The sequence below is a fragment of the Tursiops truncatus genome, chromosome 17 (genome assembly GCF_011762595.2).
Source record: "Tursiops truncatus isolate mTurTru1 chromosome 17, mTurTru1.mat.Y, whole genome shotgun sequence".
NCBI lineage: Eukaryota > Metazoa > Chordata > Mammalia > Artiodactyla > Delphinidae > Tursiops > Tursiops truncatus.
This window is the reverse complement of record NC_047050.1, coordinates 50,650-70,971: the sequence shown is the minus strand read 5'-3', so window position 1 is coordinate 70,971 and position 20,322 is coordinate 50,650. Positions and strand designations below refer to the sequence as shown.

Sequence of the window (20,322 nt, the reverse complement as noted above, 5' to 3'; positions counted from 1 at the left end):
AAAATGATTTTTTTTAAACCTTGTGAGCAGTGTGGAAAAAGGAAAAACAGAAACTGCAGGAGTATGGATAAATACAAAAGACAATCCTTCTCAAGAGCTGTATAAATCATAGTCAATGAATATGAAATATGAAATAAAAGCCACAATACTAGGTTACATTAAAGGTGCCTAAATGGAAAGTGAAGCTTCCACATTTTACTAGAAGTGATAAAATGCTGCATATGTAAACTGTGATACGCTACACATATATTACTGTATATCTAGAAAAACCATTGAGAAAATGATACAACCAAAAAAGCTAAGAAAAACTATATATAAATCAAAATGGAAACCTAAAATTTTTTAAGTAACTCCAAAAACGGAAGAAAAGAGAAAGGAAAGAACAGGAAGAAAACAACAAAATGGCAAACTTGAACACTAACATATCAATAATTTTCTCTTACATGTAAATGACTTAAATACATCCATCAAAAGACAGAGCCTCGCAGCATAGATTAAAAAACATGAACCAACCACATGCTATTTGGAAGAAACTAATTTCAAGTTCAACACTATAGGGAGGTTGAAAGTAAATGAATAGAAACATATGCCAAGTAAACACTGACAACAAAAGTGGCTATATTAGTATCTAGTAAAGTAGACCTCAGGTCAAAAAGAAATTTCTAGAAACAAAGAAATTATGTAACAATAAAAGAATAAATTCAACAGAAAGATACAACACTACTAATTTTATAAACACCAAACAACAGAGCCTCAAAATGCATAAAACAAAACTGATAGAGCCGAAAGAATAAATACACAAATCCACCACTACAGTTGGGGATTTCGACACCTGCCCACCATGCTCAGCAACTGATAGAACTTCTAGGTAGAAAACAATATAAGTCATACAAGATCTCACCAAAAAAACAAAACAAACAAAAAAACCCTAACAATACCTAACTGACACAAAGAGAGCACACCACCCAACAAAAACAAAATACATATTATTTTTCCAAACACAAAGGAACACTCACCCAAATGTAGCATATTCAGAGAATAAATTTAATGAAATCATACAGAATGTGTGGCTTAATCATAAATGAATTAAATTAGAAACCAATAATGAAAACAAAACAGATAAATGATAAAAACATGAATAAATAACAAGTTTCTGATTCATGAGTAAAACAGTCTTCAACAGATTTTTTTAAACATACAAAATTAAATGAAAAAAGAAACAGCAATCAAAATATATGGGATGCAGCTAAAACAGATCTGAGAGGGAAATTCATAACATTAAATACAGTTGACCCTTGAACAACAGAGGTTTGAACTGCATGGGTCCACTTACACATGGATTTTTTTCAATAAATACCTACTCCAGTACCACATGATCCACAAGTGGCGGAATCCATGGATGTGGAACCACAGATACAGAGGGCTAACTGTGAAGTTATACATGGACTTTCAACTGCACAGGGTATCAGCCTCCTAAACTCCTCACTGTTCAAGGGTCAACTTATTTTCATTGGAAATGAAAAAAACTCAAATCAATAACCTAAATTCCAACCTCAAGAAACTAGAAGAACAAAAAATAACTAAAGCAAGCAAAAGGAAGAGAATAGTAGGAATCAATTCAATTCAAAATAGGAAAACAACTATTTTTTAAAGCAATAAAACCAAGAGCTAGTCCTTCAAGAGATTATTACAATTAATACACATCTATGAGGACTGACAAAAAACAGAAACAGAGAAGACACAAATGACAAATATGAGTTTGAAATAGGGGATATCACTACAAATCCTACAGCCATTGAAAAAATATATCCCTACAAATCCTACAGCCATTAAAAAGATAAAGGAACACTACAAACTTTGCACTCATAAACTCAATAATTTATAAGTCAACCAATTCCTCAAAAACCACAACTTCCAAAACTCAACCAAGAATAGATAATGTAAACAGACCTTATAATCATCAAATAAATTGAATTTGAAGTTTAAAAGTCCCAGAAAACAAACCACTAGGCCCAAGTGATTTCATTACACAATTCTAACAAACCTTCAACAAAGAATTAACATCGACTTTTTATAATAACTTCCAGAAAATAAAACAAGAAAGAACACTTCCAAACTCATTTTAGGAAACTAACATTACCCTGATAAGAGTAAGGCAAAGACAATATAAAAAAGAAAACTACAGACCAAATGTCTCTTATGAATTTAAATGCAAAAAAAACTCAACAGAATATCAGCAAAAGGAATCTAATAACATTTACAAAGAAATGTACACCAAGGCCAAGTGGGGTTTATTTCAGGTGTGCACGGCTGATTCAACATTCAAAAATCAACCAATGTATGAGAATCCGCCTGCCAATGCAGGGGACACAGGTTCGATCCCTGCTCCGGGAAGATCCCACACACCGCAGCGCAACTAAGCCCATGCACCACAACTAGTGAGCCTGCAACTAAGCCCATACCACAACTACTGAGCCTGTGCTCTAGAGCCCACAAGCCACAACTGCTGAGCCCACGTGCCACAACTACTGAAGCCTGTGCACCTACAGCCCATGCTCCAGAACAAGAGAAGTCACAGCAATGAGAAGCCCAAGCACCTCAACGAAGAGTAGCTCCCGCTCGCCGCAACTAGAAAAAGCCCACACGCAGCAACAAAGACCCAACACAGCCAAAAAGAATAAATTAACTAATTAAAAAATATATATGGATCAATTTTTTTTAAAATCACCCAATGTAATCTACCATATATCAACAAGCTGAAAAGACAAACTGCAGCATCTGGCACACAAAAAATGCATATAATAAAATCCAATACCAATTCATTATAAAACTGTAATCTAACTACAAATAAAAGTAAACTTTCTCAACTTAAGACCAACTACCAAAAACCCTCAGCTCACATCATACTGAACCAGGAAAGAATGAATGCTTTCCCCCTAAGATCAGTAACAAGTAAGGATGTCCACTCTCATAACTCTTATCCAACATGGTACTGGAAGTTCTAGCTGCTACAATAAGGCAGGGAGATGGGACAGGGGTGGGGGGGCGGCAGTGGACAACAGTGGATTTGAGAATATACAGCTTGAAAAAGATAAAACAAAACTACAAAGATATGATAGTCTACACAGAAAATCCCAAGAAATCTAACCAAAAAAAATGGCTAGTACTAATAAGTACTAGCCAGCCTTGCTGAGTTCAGCAAGGCTACAGAATATAACATGAATGCACGAAAACCAATCCATTTCTAAATACTAACAATAAACATGTAGAAACTAGAATTAAAAGCACAATACAATTTACAATCACACCAAAATAAATGAAATACTTAAGTATAAAGTTACCAAAACATGTATGGCACCTGCATGCTACAAATTTCAAAATGCTGATGAAAGAACCCAAAGATTAACAAATGGAGAGACATGGACTAGGAGACTCACAGATGTCTATCTGCCCCAGATTGACAGATAGCTTTAATTCATTTCCTATCAAAATTCCAGAAAGTATTTTGTAGACATAGCCAAACTATTTTAAAACTTACAGGTAAAGCCACAGGCCCTAGAAGAGCTAAAACTGTTTTGAAGAAGAATAAAGTGGAAAGTCACTCTATCCAATGTTAAGGCTTAGTAGGCAAAGAGATAGACACATAGATGACTGGACCACTTCAGAAACCCAGAAATAAACCCACACATATTTGCACAATTGGTTTATGACAAACATGCAAAAGCAATTCAATGGCAGAAGGAACAGACTTTCAATAAATGGTAGTGGACAACTGAAAGTCCATAGACCAAAAAAAGAAAAAAAAAAAAACCTCAACCTAAACCTCACACCTTATATGAAAATTAACTCAAAATATGTCATAAATTTAAATGTAAAACATTAAACTATAAAGCTGTTAGAAAAAAACAGAAAATTTTTGAGTTCCAGAGCTAGGCAAAGAGTTGTTACAGATTTGATAGCAAATGCACCAACTATCAAATGAACATGGTAAAAATTTTAAAATGTTGCTGCCAGAAGATATTTGGCAACAACATGTCCAACAAGGGACTAGTACCTAGAATATTTTTTAAGCTCTCAAAATTCAGCAATAACCCCAAAAAATCCAATTTAAAAATTGGTAAAAGAAACGAACAGGTATTTTGCCAAAGAAGATAGACAGATAGCAAATAATCACATAAAAACATGTTCAACATCATTAGCCATCATGGAAATACAAATTAAAACCACAATGAGTTATCAGCACACACCTATCATAATGGCTAAAATAAAAAACCTGATGAGCAAACTTCCAGAATAAGAGAATAAGAACCTCTAATAACTTGCTCCTTCATAAAAGAAATAATAACAGCGGGAAAAAATAGTCAAAGTTTAATTTTTCAAAACTTTGGAAATTAACCATAGGCTCATAATCTGAACAGCATTCACTCAAGAAAAGGAGCTTAATATCGACAAGAACAGTGAACTTTTTGGTGTTTTAATTTGCCCTCATCTCATGCCCCCTCTCTAGCTCCATAGTAGCCTTGAAAAACAGCAGCCTCATAACCAGGATAAGCTGTGTAAACTGGCAGCCCAGCAGTCAGAGGAGAGAGCAAACTGGGTTTGTAGGTCCTCAAAAGGCCCTATCCACAGAGTATTATCACTATCTGAACTGCCTGGCAGCTCCTGAGAAAAAAAACTTATTCACAGAACTTAGTTCGACCTGACTCACAGCTCACTCAATGGGAAAGTCCTATCACCAGGGCATTTGTCTAAAACAATTGACAGCAATTCATATTATAGCTGCCTGCGGCAGCAATAGTCGTTTCAGGGACCAAAGAGTCAAAAGTGCTAACGAAGGAATATCTTTAGAATAAGATGTCCACAGGCAGCACTGAAAAGATCTGACATGTTCCAGGGGATCTGGAATGCTACCTGATCTGCAGGGCTGTGTGTATGCCCAGGAAAAACCTGAGAAGGCCCCACTATCTCAGCTCTGGATAATGTCAAGGCCCTGCACAAGGAGAAAGTTAAGTCAGTTATAAACTGCCAGACTATAGCAGGCACGCCTCAACACACACAGAGCTCTTCAGTAAAGAATGAAAGACTTATTGGCTCAAAGCATCTAAAGAAATATCTGTCCAATAATTCACAGACAAGTAAACAAACACTGTAGTGTGTTCAGCAGCTACAAACAGGAAATATTTTTTTCCTCAAATTTTTGGCATTTACTGTAAGCCTCAAATAGCCACCAACACTCCATTTTATGCAGTTTATGGGTCCGGGTTCACAGGGCAGGGCATGGGCTGGGACAGCAAGGCTCCTTTACTTCCAGCTCTTTGATGGCAATCCACCCCTTGCCCCTTAATGGACCCATCTCCTAGAGGTAGCAGGAAAAGTTGGAGATGCCCCTTTTCCTACAGAAAACAGGAACTTTACAAACTTTAAGAAACTTTAGGAAAGTCATTAAACAAACAAATAGCAAAACAAACAAATTAAAAAACCTCTGGGGAGGGGATGGGAACTTAATGTCCAGAGTTGTTGCATTATATTTTAAATGTCTGGTTTCAACCAAAAATCGTAAGATACAAAGAAACAGAAAGGTATAACAAGAAAAATGCAGTCAAGAAAAACTGTACCTGAGGGAGGCCAGAAGCTGGATTCACCAAAGACTTTAAATCAGCTTCTGTAAATATGCTCAAAGAAAAAAAAGGAAATTGTCTAAAAAAGTTAAAATAAAATAGCCCAGCAAATAGAGAATATAAAGACATAATTATTTTTTAGAAAGAAAGCAAGAAACCACTACACTCAAATAGAAATTCAAGAACTGAATAGTACAATAACTGAAATGAAAAGTTCTCTAGAGAGGCTCTATAGCAGATTTGAGCTAGCAGAAGAAAAAGTCAGCAAACTTTACAACAGGACAATTGAGAGTATCCAAGATGAAGAGCAGAAAAAAAAAGAATGAACAGAACCTCACAGACCTGTGGGACACCATCAGGTATACAAATATATGCATGAGTCCCAGAAAAAAAGGAAGATGTAGAAAGAGTATCTGAAAAAATACAGACCAAAAACTTCCCAAATTTGATGAAATGTTGATTATACACCCAAGAAACTCAAAAAACTCTGAGGATAAACTCAGAGACCAACCCTGAACACATCATGTCTACTAAAAGACAAAGAGAAATCATAAAAGCAGCAAGAGAAAAAAGACTCGTCATGTAAAAGGATCCCCAATAAAATAGCTGACTACCCACAAGAAATCATGAAGACCCCCTCAAACAAACAAGAGCAGAATACACATTCTCCTTACATACATATGAAACCTTCTTGTAAATAGAACAAGCCTCAATACATTGTAAAGGAGTGAGAGCATATTACTATTCTTACACAACAATACAATGAAACTAACAACAAAAATACAACTGCAAAAATCACAAAAATATGGAAATTAAACAACACACTCCTAAATATCGAGTGGATCAAAGACAGAATAACAAGAAAAATTAGAAGATATTATGAGAAAAATGAAAAAAATAAGATATATTAAACTTGCAGAGGCAGAAAAAAGCAATGCTTACAAAAAAACTTATAGCTGTAAATATCTATTTTTAAAAAGGCCTCAAATTAATAGCTTAACCGCTAATCTTAGAAAACTAGAAAGATAAGAGCAACTAACCCAAAGCAAGCAGAAGGAAGGAAATGAGGACAGAAATAAAATAGAAAACAAAATAATGAAGAATATAAATATAACCAAAAGTTGGTTCCTTGAAAAGACCAAAACGGACAAACCTTTAGCTAAACTCACAAAAAGAAAAAAAAAGAGGGAAAGAGAGAAGATTCAAATTGCAAAACCAAGAAATGAAAGAGAAAAAGCACTAAAGGATTATAGGAAACCCTATAAGGGAATAATATGAAAAACTGTACGCCAACAAATTAGGTAACTACCATACAATACACACACTCCAAGAAAGACACAAACTAGCAAAACTGACTCAAGTAGAAATTAAAAAACTGAATAGGGCTTCCCTGGTGGCGCAGTGGTTAAGAATCCACCTGCCAATGCAGGGGACACGGGTTCGAGCCCTGGTCCGGGAAGATCCCACATGCCGCAGAGCAACTAAGCCTGTGCGCCACAACTACTGAGCCTGTGTTCTAGAGCCCGTGAGACACAATTACTGAGCCTGCGTACCACAACTAGTGAAGCCCGCACACCTAGAGCCCGTGCTCTGCAATGAGAAGCCACCACAATGAGAAGCCACCACAATGAGAAGCCCACACATCACAACGAAGAGTAGCCCCCGCTCGCCGCAACTGGAGAAAGTCAGCACTCAGCAACGAAGACCCAACGCAGCCAAAATAAATTAATTAATTTTTTAAAAAACTTAATAGACATAACAAATGGATTGAATCAGTAATTTGGAAACTTATCACAAAGAAAAAGCAAGACTCAGACGACTACACTAATAACTTATGCCAAACGTAAAAATGCATTAATATCCATGCTTCACAAACTCCTAACTCATACTATGAAACCAAACATCCTTATAACAAAACCAAAGACATCAAAAAGAAAAAACTAGACCATTATTACTTATGAATACAGTTGCAAAAATCCTCAACAAAATATTAGCATACTGAATCCAGCAATATATGCAAAGGGTTATACACCACGGCCAATAGGGATTTTCCCTCCAGCAATGCAAGATTGATGTAACATCCAAAACTCAATAAATATACCATATTAATAAAGGACAAAGGAAAAAATTGGATCAACAGAAAAAAAACTTACAAAAGCCAACACCCTTCCATAGTAATTCTCAACATACCTGCAATGGAACAGTAGTTCCTCAATCCGATAAAGAATATCTAAATAGAACTCACAGCTAACATCATACATAATAAATTACTGAATGTTTTCTCCCTAAGATAAGGATCAAGAAAAGGATGTGAGCTCTCACCACTTATATTCAAGATTGTACTAGAGGTTCTAGCCACGGCAATTAGGCAAGGAGAAGAAATAAGACATCCAAACTGGAAAGGAAGAGGTAAAACTATCTCTGAATCCTTAGAGATGATATGGTCTTATATATAAACAATCCTAAGAAACACACACACAATTAGAACAAATGACTTCAGCAAAGTTGCAAGACACAATCTGAATATTAAAAAAAATCAAGTGTAATTATATACACTAGCAATGACCAACACAAAAAACGAATTTTTTAAAAATTCCATTAATAGCAACAAAAAGAATAGAATGCTTAGAAATAAGTTTAATCAAGGAAGTGCAAGACTTCTACAGTGAAAACTACAAAACATAGTTAAAAGAAATGAAAGAGCTAAATAAAATGGAAAGACACCCCACGTTCGTGGCTTGGAAAGCTTAATACTGTTAAGACAGCAATACTCTCCAATTTCCCTACAGAGTTACCTAATAAAAATCCCACATGGCTGTTTGCAGAAATTGACTGATGTTACTATTCACATGAAAATGCTAGGAACCCAGAATAATTTAAACAATCTTGAAACAGAACTCAAGCTAGACATTTCCTAACTTCAAAACTTACTACCAAGCTACAGTAATTAAGAAAGTATGGTAGCGGCATAAGGGTAATACCTAAATGAATGGAACAGAATTCATACTTAAGAAATAAATCCTTACATTTGTGGTCAATTGATTTTAAAATGCAAAAACAATTCAATGGAGAAAGAATAATCTTTTCAACAAATGGTACTGGCACAACTGAATATCCACATGCAAAAGAATGAAGGTAGGGCTTCCCTGGTGGCGCAGTGGTTGAGAGTCCGCCTGCCGATGCAGGGGACACGGGTTCGTGCCCCGGTCCGGGAAGATCCCACATGCCGCGGAGCGGCTAGGCCCGTGAGCCATGGCCGCTGAGCCTGAGCGTCCGGAGCCTGTGCTCCGCAACGGGAGAGGCCACAACAGTGAGAGGCCCGTGTACCGCAAAAAAAAAAAAAGAATGAAGGTAGACCCTTTCCTTACACCACATACAAAAATTAACTCCAAATGAACCACAGACCTAAATGTAAGAGCTAAAACTAGAAACTCTTAGAAAAAAACATACAAATAAACCTTTATGACTTATGACCTAAGTGATTTCTTAGATATGCACCAAAAGCATAAGCAACGAAAGTAAAAAGACTGGACTTCATCAAAACTTTTAAACATTTGTGCTTCAAATGACCTCATTAAGAAAATGAAAAGCAAGCCCACCGAGTGGGAGAAAATATTTGCAAACCACATATCTGATAAGGAAACTGTATAGAGAATTTATAAAGAACCCTTACAATTCAACAATAAAAAGACAAATCCAACTAAAACACGGGCAAGGGCTTCCTTGGTGGCGCAGTGGTTAAGAATCCGCCTGCCAATGCAGGGGACACAGGTTCGAGCCCTGGTCCGGGAAGATCCCACATGCCGCGAAGCAACTAAGCCCGTGCGCCACAACTACTGAGCCTGCGCTCTAGAGCCCGTGCACCTACAGCCTGTGCTCCCCAGCAAGAGAAGCCGCCACAATGAGAAGCCCGCAGACCGCAACGAAAAGTAGCCCCTGCTTGCCACAACTTGAGAAAGCCCACATGCAGCAACGAAGATCCAACACGGCCAAATTTAAAAAAAAACATGGGCAAGTAATTTGAATACACATTTCTTCAAAGAAGATACACAAATGACCAATAAGCACGTGAAAAGATACTCAACATAATTAGTCATTAGGGAAACGCAAATCAAAACCAAAACAATAAAATACCACTTTCTACCCATTAAGATGGCTAAAGTCAAAAGAACGCAATAACAAGTATTGACAAGCATGCGGAGAAATTAGAATCCTCATTCCTTGCTGGTGAGACTAAAAAATGTAACCACTTGGAAAACAGTTTGGCAGTTCCTCAAAATTTAAACATACAATTACCATATGACTCATCAATTCCACTGGTAGGTTTACATCCAAGGTAAATGAAAACTTTCATCTTCACAAAAATTGGTACACAAACGATCATAGCAGCATCATTCATAACAACCAAAAAGTGTAAATAATCCAAATATCCATCAACTGATGAATGGAATTTTTTTAATGTCGTATACCATACAATGAAAAATTATTCAACCATAAAGGGGAATGAAGTACTGATACATGCTACAACAATGGATGAACCTTGAAAATGTTAGGCTAAGTGAAATAAGCCAGTCTCAAAAGACCATGTTATTCCATTTATATGCAATGTCCAGAATAGGCAAATCTATACAGATGGAAAGTAGCTTAGTGGTTGCCAGGGGGATGGGGAAGGAGAGAATGTGGAATGACTGCTAACAGCCATGGAGTTCCTTTTCAGTGTGATGAGAATATTCTCTAATAAGAAATATTTGTACAACTTTGTGAATATACTAAAAACCACTGAATTCTGTACTCTAAAAGCATGAATTTATTATCTATGAAATTGAATCACTCATACATTGCCAGTGTAATATTGTACAGCCACTCTAGAAAAGTTTGTTAGTTTCTTATAAAACTAAACATCAAATTACAATATGACCCAGCAATTACACTCTTGGGCATTTACCTTAGAGAAATAAAAACATATGTTCCCCAAAACACCTGTACACAAGTGTTCACAGCAGCTTTATTCTAATAGCCAGAAACTGGAAACAGCCCAGATGTACTTCAACAGGTAAAATGCTAAGTGAAACTGTGGTACATCCATTCTGTGGTAGTCCATTCCATGGACTACGACTCAGCAATAAAAGTGAAGAAGCTACTGATATACACAACCTAGACAAGCTGAGTGGGAAGAAAAATAAGGAAAACAATGTCAAAAGGTTATAAACTGTATGATCCTATCCCAATAACATTTTTGTTTTGTTTTGTTTGGTTTGGTTCGGTTTGGTTTGGTTTGCGATACGTGGGCCTCTCCCTGTCGTGTCATCTCCCGTTGCGGAGCACAGGCTCCGGACGCGCAGGCTCAGTGGCCATGGCTCACGGGCCTAGTTGCTCCGCGGCATGTGGGATCTTCCCGGACTGGGGCACGAACCCGTGTTCCCTGCATCGGCAGGCGGACTCTCAACCACTGCGCCACCAGGAAAGCCCCCAATAACATTTTTGAAATGACAAAAACTTTTAAATAATGAATAGATGAATGATTGCCAGGGGCTTGGGGTGGGAGTTAATGGGAGTCGGTGTGATTATAAAAAGGATCCTATGCTGATGAAACTGTTCAGTATCTTGACTGTGGTAGTAGATACATGAACCTACACGTGATACAACTGTACAGAACTAAACACACACACACACAGATGCACACCTGGGGAGATTTGAATAAGACGGTTGTATTGTATTAATGTCAATACATTGGTGGTGATATCGTACTACAGTTTTGCAGAATGTTACCATTGTGGCCAACTAGATAAAGAATACGTGAGATGTCTGTAATTCCTTACAACTGTTATGTGATTCTACGATTACCTCAATTTTAAACAGGGATTGCCTTCAGGAACATGATTAAGTGCAGGAAGGAGCAGGGCAACAATTGCTGGTTTTCATGAGAAATTTTTTCATACTACTTTTTTTTATCTATGAGCACATATTATTTTGATTTAAAAGAAAATATTTTTCCCCTTACAGGAAATATATATGTGAAGTACCTGACATACGAAAAGTCTTCAATAAATGTTAGTTCTCCTTTCCTTCCATTTTAAGGATAAGACAACGTCTAGACTAGGATATCAGTACTAAGGAGTCCAACTCTGAGAAGCAGAGCCACTGGTAAATCATCCAATGGGATTACCAAGGGCTAAAACTGGAACCATAATATACTCCTACCAAGGTAACTATGAGAGAATCTCTCTCCACCACTGAACAACTTTAAAACTAAGCCCTCTTCCTATTCCTTGTTCAACAAATTGAGTGAAGCAATTCTGGAGAAATCTAAAGGCAAAACAGTAGAGGATGAACAATAGCTCTGTCCTCATCTAGAAATTTCTTTCATTATCATAGTGTTTTATTATTAATTGCTTTCATTATCACTAACATTAATCGAGTGCCTATACGCTCAGTACATCATTTCATGCAGTTCTCATCATTTAACCCTCATACCAACCTTGCAAGATCGGTATTATCTTATCCCCATTTGATAGACAAAGCAGCTACAACTTAGAAATGCTGTGTATATTGTGCTGGTCAGAGAGCTAGTAAGCAACATGTCAGGATTTTCTCCCAAGTATGTCTAATTCCAGAAATAAAGATTCTAGCCACTGATTCTGCATTATCTCACTTTAACAAAAGTGTCTAGCGATAACTGTCACGTGCACCTTCAACTCAAAGGCACATAACAGCAGCTGAGCTTTCCGACCGGGTTGAGAACCTGGGAATATCACTGGAACTTCTAAGTCTCAAGCCCAGTCACGGTATCAGCCACTAGCCTCCTCCTAATCATGATGTCTCACCTGCCATTCTGCATGCTTATGGCCAAGTACGTCAGTGTTTCCTTTCAAGCATTAAGACTCCTACCCTTCTACCAATTCACTTTACCAATCACCAACCCACAAGGCTAGGATAAAAAGACCCACAAATGAGAGTGGCCCTCTTCATATTTTCTTATTACTTGTCCTTGGTCAATGCTGGTAAACACTCTTACCATTCCCTACCCCTCTACTCTCACACACACACTTACATACACAAGTTCCACACCCGTGCTTGCCTTTACCTCTCCTTGTCACCATCATAGCGCAAGCCGTCACATCTTCTCTAAGGTTAAAATAAGCCACTATAAAACTCAGCAGACCTCCCATCTACTGCGCTCTCCTTCTTCCCTATAGTCTCAGAGGAAAAATACTCCTATTACCTAATACTAGCCCCTTTCTGTAACAGAAGCCAGGTCCTCATTCTATCCTTGGCTCCTCCCCATCCTGCTTCAAAGAAGCAATGTTTCCCTTTCTTGAAAAATAAACAACTTCTTTGAAATGACACGTACACTGCATTTAATTAAAAATTACTATGTCCTTGTTATTATGAAAGAAGCACCAGAAATAAAATAAGGTTTTCTGATGGGGACCCAAAGGAGTAGAGAAGGAGGGTGTCATCAGAAAGATATGATGTTCCTTTATTTCTTTTATGACCTTACCAAGATAGTTTTCCTTTCAGTGAGAAAGAGAAGGGGGAGAGCTATAATTCAGTCTGAGGAGGCAGAAGGAACTGTGAGAGTGAGGGGAGGACCAGGAAATCTCAGAAGGTAAGCAACTGATAGGTAAAGGGAGTACCTGTGGTCGTTCCTGGCTATTTATCAAAGGGAGAAGACAAAGCTTAAAGGGAATAAGAATCATAGCACTTGAAAGGACAGTGAGGGGGCAAAGGCAGGAGGGAAGAAAGAAATAAAATACACCCAGCCGTGGAGCAACTTGGAGCCTAATCTCTCCCTGGGCCTTAAGTTCCCTAACATCAGGTAAGAAGCAACTAACTCTCCCCAAGCTTCCCATTTTTCACAGGTTCAAGTTTTGCGTCACCACTGACTCTTCCCTCTTCATCTTTCAATTTCAGGTACTTAAGTCTCATCTTCCTTTTATTATCTATCAACTCAGTCCTTTCCCAATACTATTCCCAATTCTACGATGTTAGTTCAGGCACATATCAACTTCCATTTTAAGAGTCCAGAAAGATCTACATGGCTTGCCCAGAATTATAAAATTAGTTAGCTGTAGAGCTGAGACTGGTACCCAAGTCTTCTGACCAGGGTATTTCTCCATGTTTCTTCATACCTACAATACTTGCAAACCTTCTATACTAGTTCTCCTTTCATTCATTCATCAGATATCTATTAAGTATCTAATATGTTCAAAGGATTATGACAGGTGCTGTGATAAGGTCTTGAAAACTGATAGAATGACGAAGGGAAAAGTGAGTATCAAGTCAAAAACATGAAGATTTCTAACTGAGGATGTAGTGTAAGTGCCTGACATTAAGCATCTGATTGCCAGGTGGCATCCACTTTAGAAGAAATCCACCTTGAATAAAAGCATCTACAGCTGTATGCCAGAGCTACTTGCAAAACAACCAGGTAAGGAACTAGGCTGCCCTCACCCATGAAGGTTCCTCTTTCAACAAGTCCTGGTAACCTAAATAACTGACCATTTGAGTGACCGTGCTTCCCCCTCCCTGCTATTGCTTTAAATTAGCCAACGAAGAATGAATCCCCGAAATTCTAGACACCTAACCCCCAGACCCTAATAAAGGCAGACCCCAGGTGTGCCGTCCCTCTCTGTGTCTCGCCCCCCAACCTCACCGTGAGGTCCTTGGGTGTACCATGCACCCTCCAGGACCTGTGAGGAATGAACCTTGCTCCTCCAAGTCTCCTGACGGTTTCTGCTGAAGTGCACCCTGCAATCGCAATTAGAGAGCATCAGTGTCAACAGGCTGAGAGCAGCACAACACAGGAGGAAGTGCTGGCACCCAGGGGACTAAGGGCGAGAAAATGACAACTTCATGGTGCACTGCGTTTAAACCGCGCTCAAGGGAAAGGTCAAATACACATCTGAAAATCGTCCATACAGAGGGACAGCTAACATCAATGTGTGAGACTTCCCAGAACAAACTTGGAAAGTGAGGAAAAAGGCGCAAAGTCAGAAGTCAGAACCTGGCAGGAAGGCAGCAAAGGAGAAATAAATGAGCAGTTGCAATACAGGGAAAGAATCAAGTGGCAAATGTGTCAAATGCTACAGTGACCAAGTTCACAAGTTACATGGGCTTCAACAATTTAACATACTTCCTTGATTCCTTGGTTTTTTCTTTCTTCACATTTTAGTATTTTTGAAATCAGGGTTAGGTATGCTTGTCATGGGCTTCCTGGACTTCGTAAATGGGTAGTCACAAAACTGACAGCGTGTGTGACAACCAATGATATTCCAGGGGCAAGGAGACACAGCAGTGAGACGGCGGCTGAACCAGCGTGCGCGGACTATTTTTTCAGGAACTTTTTTGGTAAGAAAAGAGGAGTCAAGAAAGGAGTCAGTGTCTGCTTTCATTCAGTTTTCAGTACGACGAGACAAGCATGTCGGTAAGCATGGAGCTCAGAAATCGCTTTCAAAAGGTAAAGGGCACACGCAGGACAAACGTAAGACACTCAGAACGCAGCTGCGCCGCTCTCAGCGTGGTCACCAGGCGGACCCCGCGCCCGACTCGGCCGAGACGCTCCCGCTCCGGCGTCGGAAGTGGCAGGGGAGGCAGCGCGGCGCAGACGCGGCGGCTACGCAGGCCCTCCCGGACCCCAGGACGCCGCTGTCGCCCTGCGGCCCAGCAGAGACCCGCGAGCACCAGGTGGACTCGGGCCACACGGCCGGGCTCACTCGCTCCGGCCGCCCCGCAGCCGCGACCCTCGCCCTCCAGGGAGGCGGCCCCTCCCGCCCCGCCTCCAACGCGGGCTGCGTCCACGCCACAGACGCCCCGGCCGCCCACCAGCCCGGGGCCAGCCACACGCGCCCCGCGGGCGAAGCCGACGTGGGGGAACCAAGGAGACGGCGCCCAGAGACCCACAGCCTACCTTCGAGCCACGAGACTGGTCTCCGCGGGGCATCTCCGCGCGCGCCGCCTCCTCCAGAGCGTGCCACCCCCTCAGGCCGCCGGAAGGCCGCGCGTCCCCGTACCAACTCGGCGCGCCGCGACACACCACGTTCTGCGATTGGCGGACGCTCGGGCTGGGGGCGGGGATTCTCCGGACGCACCGCCCTCCCAGCGCGCCGCGCCTCACTGCACTCTGCGATTGGCGGACACTCGCGCGGGGGCGTGGTTTCCCTGCTACCCACGCTTCCTGGCACTGATCTACACTGCGGCCGCTGAGAACCGGGCGCCGGCACCAGTCGTAGGTCCGGGTTGTCCTTCGCTGCTCGGCCTGCCTGTAACTGGGCCGGGGTCCGGCAGAGCACGCGCTGGAGTGGCCGCAGTGCTGCCGTAGCCTCCTGGTCAGGGAGCTGCTGAAAAACCCGCGCGGGGTTTTTCAAATAAAGCTCGTACGTGGTGTGCTTTGTCAGACAAGGACCGGCCTTAAAAATAAACGGTAACCCGAAGTGGGCTATGAATTCAGCAAACCGTGCTTAGGGAATGGTTGCAGCCGTGGATAACCGGAGACAGGGGTGTTATTTCCCCATCTACTTGAGCGCTGGGGGTTAGTATCTAGAGCAGAAGTTTTCAAGTTCAGAGACGCCAGAATCGCTGCTTCTCCCTAATGACGGCCTGGTCCTCGAATGTTCTGGGCAGGAAGAGGATCGAAGAGGACGCTGGCCTGTCCCCTCTGCCTCCTGGGGGCCCAGAGACAGGGCTCGTGGACTGCTGAACCTTGAGGCCTGGATGCTTCCAGGTGTGGGATGAACCTGCCACTGCACAGTGGAGCTGCCTCTACCGAGATTCAGGAAACGGGGGGACCCACCAAACGGAGCCCATCCCCAGGCTCTGCTGCAAGTCTGCTCGGACTGATCCTGAAGACTGGGGATCCCCATACTGACAGGGCCTGGATACCCATACTGACAGTGTTCTGTGGAATTTCCACTAGACCCCTTTCTACCCTGTTCTGAGCAAATCACTAGTCAATCTATGCTACCATCACCCCATGAGCAGACCGGGAAGCTGAGGCTCCGAGAAGCCAGGTAATCCAGCCAGAAGCACAGATGTGAGGCCACGGAGTGGGGTCTGCACCCACCGCCCGCCCAGGGGGACTGCCCACTCCCCGCAGCTTCCACACCTGTTCCCTTCACCCACCTCCCAGGACGAGTTCGCAGAGCCTCCTCTTGGGGGGATTCACTTACCTTCTTCTAACAGGATCCGTCTCACTATCCTGTTCTGGGGTCATCCGGAAGGCTTGTCACTCTGAAGCAGGATCAGCCTCATGTCACCAGGGCAGCTTTCCTGGATCACACGCACCACCTGCACGTCCACTCTCAGCTCAGACCCCAGCCCTATGGCTCTGTCTGGGATCCCACCCCCTCCTGCCTGGTCCGTCCCTCTCATGTCCCCTGCAGGGTCACCAGGAGCTCCCACCTGCCCCAGGCAGGCTGTCTGCTCTGTCCTGGGGAGGCCTCCGTGGTGTCAGGTGGAAGAAACAAGAGGTACCCGTGGGGCGTCCCTCACGCAGCACAGTGGCCAGCACCCACCTACTGACCTCATTACCCTGGATGGATGGGGGTTCAGGGAGCCCGCAGCATGTCCTGGTTCTCATCTCATCCCAGCGCTGCCCACAGGAAAGTAGCCAAGCAACTCTGTGCCGGCTGTACAGAGAGGACGCCCATACACACCTCCCCCTCCCAGAACACGGGGCTCTCGTGGTCAGGCCCCTCCCAGGGTACAGAGCTCACCTGGGCAGGCACCCAGCAGCCCACGGGGCTCTCGTGGTCAGGCCCCTCCCAGGGTATGGAGCTCACCTGGGCAGGCACCCAGCAGCCCACGGGGCTCTCGTGGTCAGGCCCCTCCCAGGGTATGGAGCTCACCTGGGCAGGCACCCAGCAGCCCACGGGGCTCTCGTGGTCAGGCCCCTCCCAGGGTATGGAGCTCACCTGGGCAGGCACCCAGCAGCCCACGGGGCTCTCATGGTCAGGCCCCTCCCTGGATATGGAGCTCACCTGGGCAGGCACCCAGCAAGGCTGGGCACACAGGAACCGTACACGTAGCCCTCATTGCAGAGCACCCCAAGCCCACCTGTTGGTCAGAGCTGACCCTGAGCACCTCAGAGCAGGACCTGAACTAACAAACAGCCGCTCCGACAGGTCTGTGACCCTGGGCTTCACTCTGTGCGGCCTCCTTCCACCGGGTCTTCCAGAGGCTTCCACTGCAGCTGGGGCACCAGGCCTCTGTTTTCACCCACCACCCCTCCTCTCCCTGACTCCTGGGTTCCTCTCATTAGGAGAGGGTCTTGACTTTCTCTCCCACTCATGGACCAGAATAAATGATTAGAAAACAAGCAGAGCTGCAGCCCCGTGTGTATCCTGACCTTCAGGACGCAACACCTGTTCCTTGGACCTGGCCGGTGCAGCAAGGCCCATTTTCTACAACTCTGAGCCCCTGAGGGGCGAGGATTGGCTGACCTGGGCAGCCTGACCCGGCCAGCCAGCCCTCCCCAGGTGTGCCTGGGTTGAAGTCAATATAAACACCGCTCCAGGCTGCAGGAGCCCCTGCAGCTGTGCCTGACGCCATAGTCTCTGCCCTATCAGCAGTTTTGCTGCTGGGATGGTGGGAGGGAGTAGGGCCCACGGCTCTGTGGGTGGCTCCGTGTGAGTGGGGCTCTGCTGGACTTTCCGCAGGAGTTGCCGGGCTGCCACCTGCTAAAGAAGAGGGTGTGTCACCCGTAACTGCCGTTGGAATTTCTCTCAGGGCAGAGGTGAGGAAGGAAAAAAGCAGTGGGGGCCGGGACAGGACGGGTATCTCAGGCAGGGAAATGGAAAGCTTCCAGAAGAGCACCCAGGGCCAGGACCATCCTGGCTGGCCTGCAGACACCAAGTCGGCCGGCGTGCTGTGGTGGGGTGGCTCCACGGCCCTTCCTGTAGGCTTTCAAGTCCTTGCACGCGTTCAGGTGTTTTACCTGGGAAGGGTGGGAACAGTTCAGCAGCAGCTGGCCTGGGGCTCAAGCTCACGTTTACTCAGAGACTACTCGGCACGGTCCCCCAGCTTTGCAAAGAGGATGCTCCTTGCGGGGGGGCTGCTGGCTGCATGGGAGACGATTCCCCACCTCTGACCAACTTCCGAATTGTTTACCACTGGAGCAAGTGTTCTGATAGGGTTTTCATCTGTGTAACTAGTGGGTTCTTAATTAGCAATGTGAACGGTGACATCAGAGGTCCTGAATCAGGATGGAAATACTTATCCCCAACATGTACAGGCATAAAAACCTGGGGAGGCCATGTGCAGCCAGCACCCTTAGGGATGGGCTTCCGACTGACCCCTCATCATTCTGGTGTCCAGCCTCTGCTTTATGATTTCTGGGGCCCAATGCTGACTCTAAGGGTTCTGCAATCCAGCCTCTGTCGGTCTTTAATGAGACCCGCACTCCAGGATCCTACAGAGTAGGGTCTGTGTGACCGTTCTGTGGCTTCTGTAAAAAATGACCACAAGCTGGGTGGTTTAAAACAACAGGAATTCATCCTCCCCCAGTCCTGGAGACCAGACATCTGAGGTCAAGGTGTTGCAGGACAGAAGTCTCTCCAAAGGCTCCAGGATAGGGTTCTTCCTGCCTTTTCCAGCTTTTGGGGTCTCCAGGCATTCCCAGGCTTGCGGCTGCATCCCTCCCATCTCTGCCTCTGTCTTCACATGGCTTCTCCTCTGTGTCTGTGTTTCTTCTCTTTTGTCTCTCATAAGGACTCTCTCAATTGGATTGAGGGCCACCCTAACCCAAGATGACCTCACCTCTAGATCCTTAAGTACATATAGAAAGACGCTTTTCCCAGATATGGTCCTGTTCATGTGTTCTGGGGGGGCACATCTTTTGGGGCCAGCATTCAACCCATTACCTGTGTATAAAATAACCCTCATTTTAGGAGATTACCAAGGTCCCGTATAGACTGGCACAGACAGCAGCCATGTGGGTGGGGTCTGGGCAGAGTGAGGACCCTGGAATCACCTGGAAAGGATGAAGTCCTGGCTGCATTAGGTGAGCTCTTCCAACACGGGGCACGTGGAAACAGCCACTCCACTCGGTCCGTTGAAAGGGACCCAGTGCCGAGTCCAGAAATGGTTATATTGCAAAGCTGGCTCTTCTGGGATTTTATCATCAATAGCATCATGTAACCAGTAACTACGGGCTTGGGGGAATCGGTTTCTGGCACGTGATGACAGCACTGTCTCTTTAAGCTCATCCAGCCTAGAATAAGAATGTTTGAAGGGGAAGAGTTTGGGACATTGTGAAGCTTGGTTGTCAAGGAAACTGAGAAGGTTTGCCAAGGAAATTTCTCCCTTAAACTGAAGGCAGGGCTGGGAGAGCTGAACTCCAGGGATCTTTTAAAGAGGCTGCTCTGAAGCACCATCACCCGAGAGGAGGTCTCAGTGTGAGCTGGGGTTTGAGAAAAGTGTGATGAGATGAAGCCTGACTTTCTGTGACAGCTGGGGAGGGGTCTGTAAAGCACCTTGGCTTTTAAGGCAAAAGTTTGTTGCTGGAACAAAGTGTCTCCCAGAACTGGGCTGAAGTTCAAGATGTCTCTGTCCCCTTCTTGTGAGATTCCAGGGCAGGTGGGTGTCAGGTCCCAGGCTCTGTCCCCCTTGTTTCTCCTCCCTGCTTCCAGGTGAGGGCTCCAACCAGCAGGGTGGGGTGACCAGGTGGGCATCATGCCCTCCGTCCTAGGATGCAGGCTGGCTAAGG

General features: G+C 43.7%; 1 protein-coding gene across 13 annotated transcripts in view; it reads right to left on the bottom strand.

Moving 5' to 3' along the window:
* SPIDR (scaffold protein involved in DNA repair) overlaps window positions 1–15,633 on the bottom strand; it is a 383,959-nt gene extending 368,326 nt beyond the window's left edge. For all 13 annotated transcript variants that reach the window (XM_033842931.2, XM_073794376.1, XM_033842935.2 and 10 more), the window contains exon 1: window positions 15,529–15,633. In XM_033842931.2, coding sequence (XP_033698822.1) covers window positions 15,529–15,561 — 33 coding nt within the window. In that variant the 5' untranslated portion in view covers window positions 15,562–15,633. The remainder of the gene's footprint in view (window positions 1–15,528) is intronic.
* Between the last annotated feature and the right edge of the window lie 4,689 nt (window positions 15,634–20,322).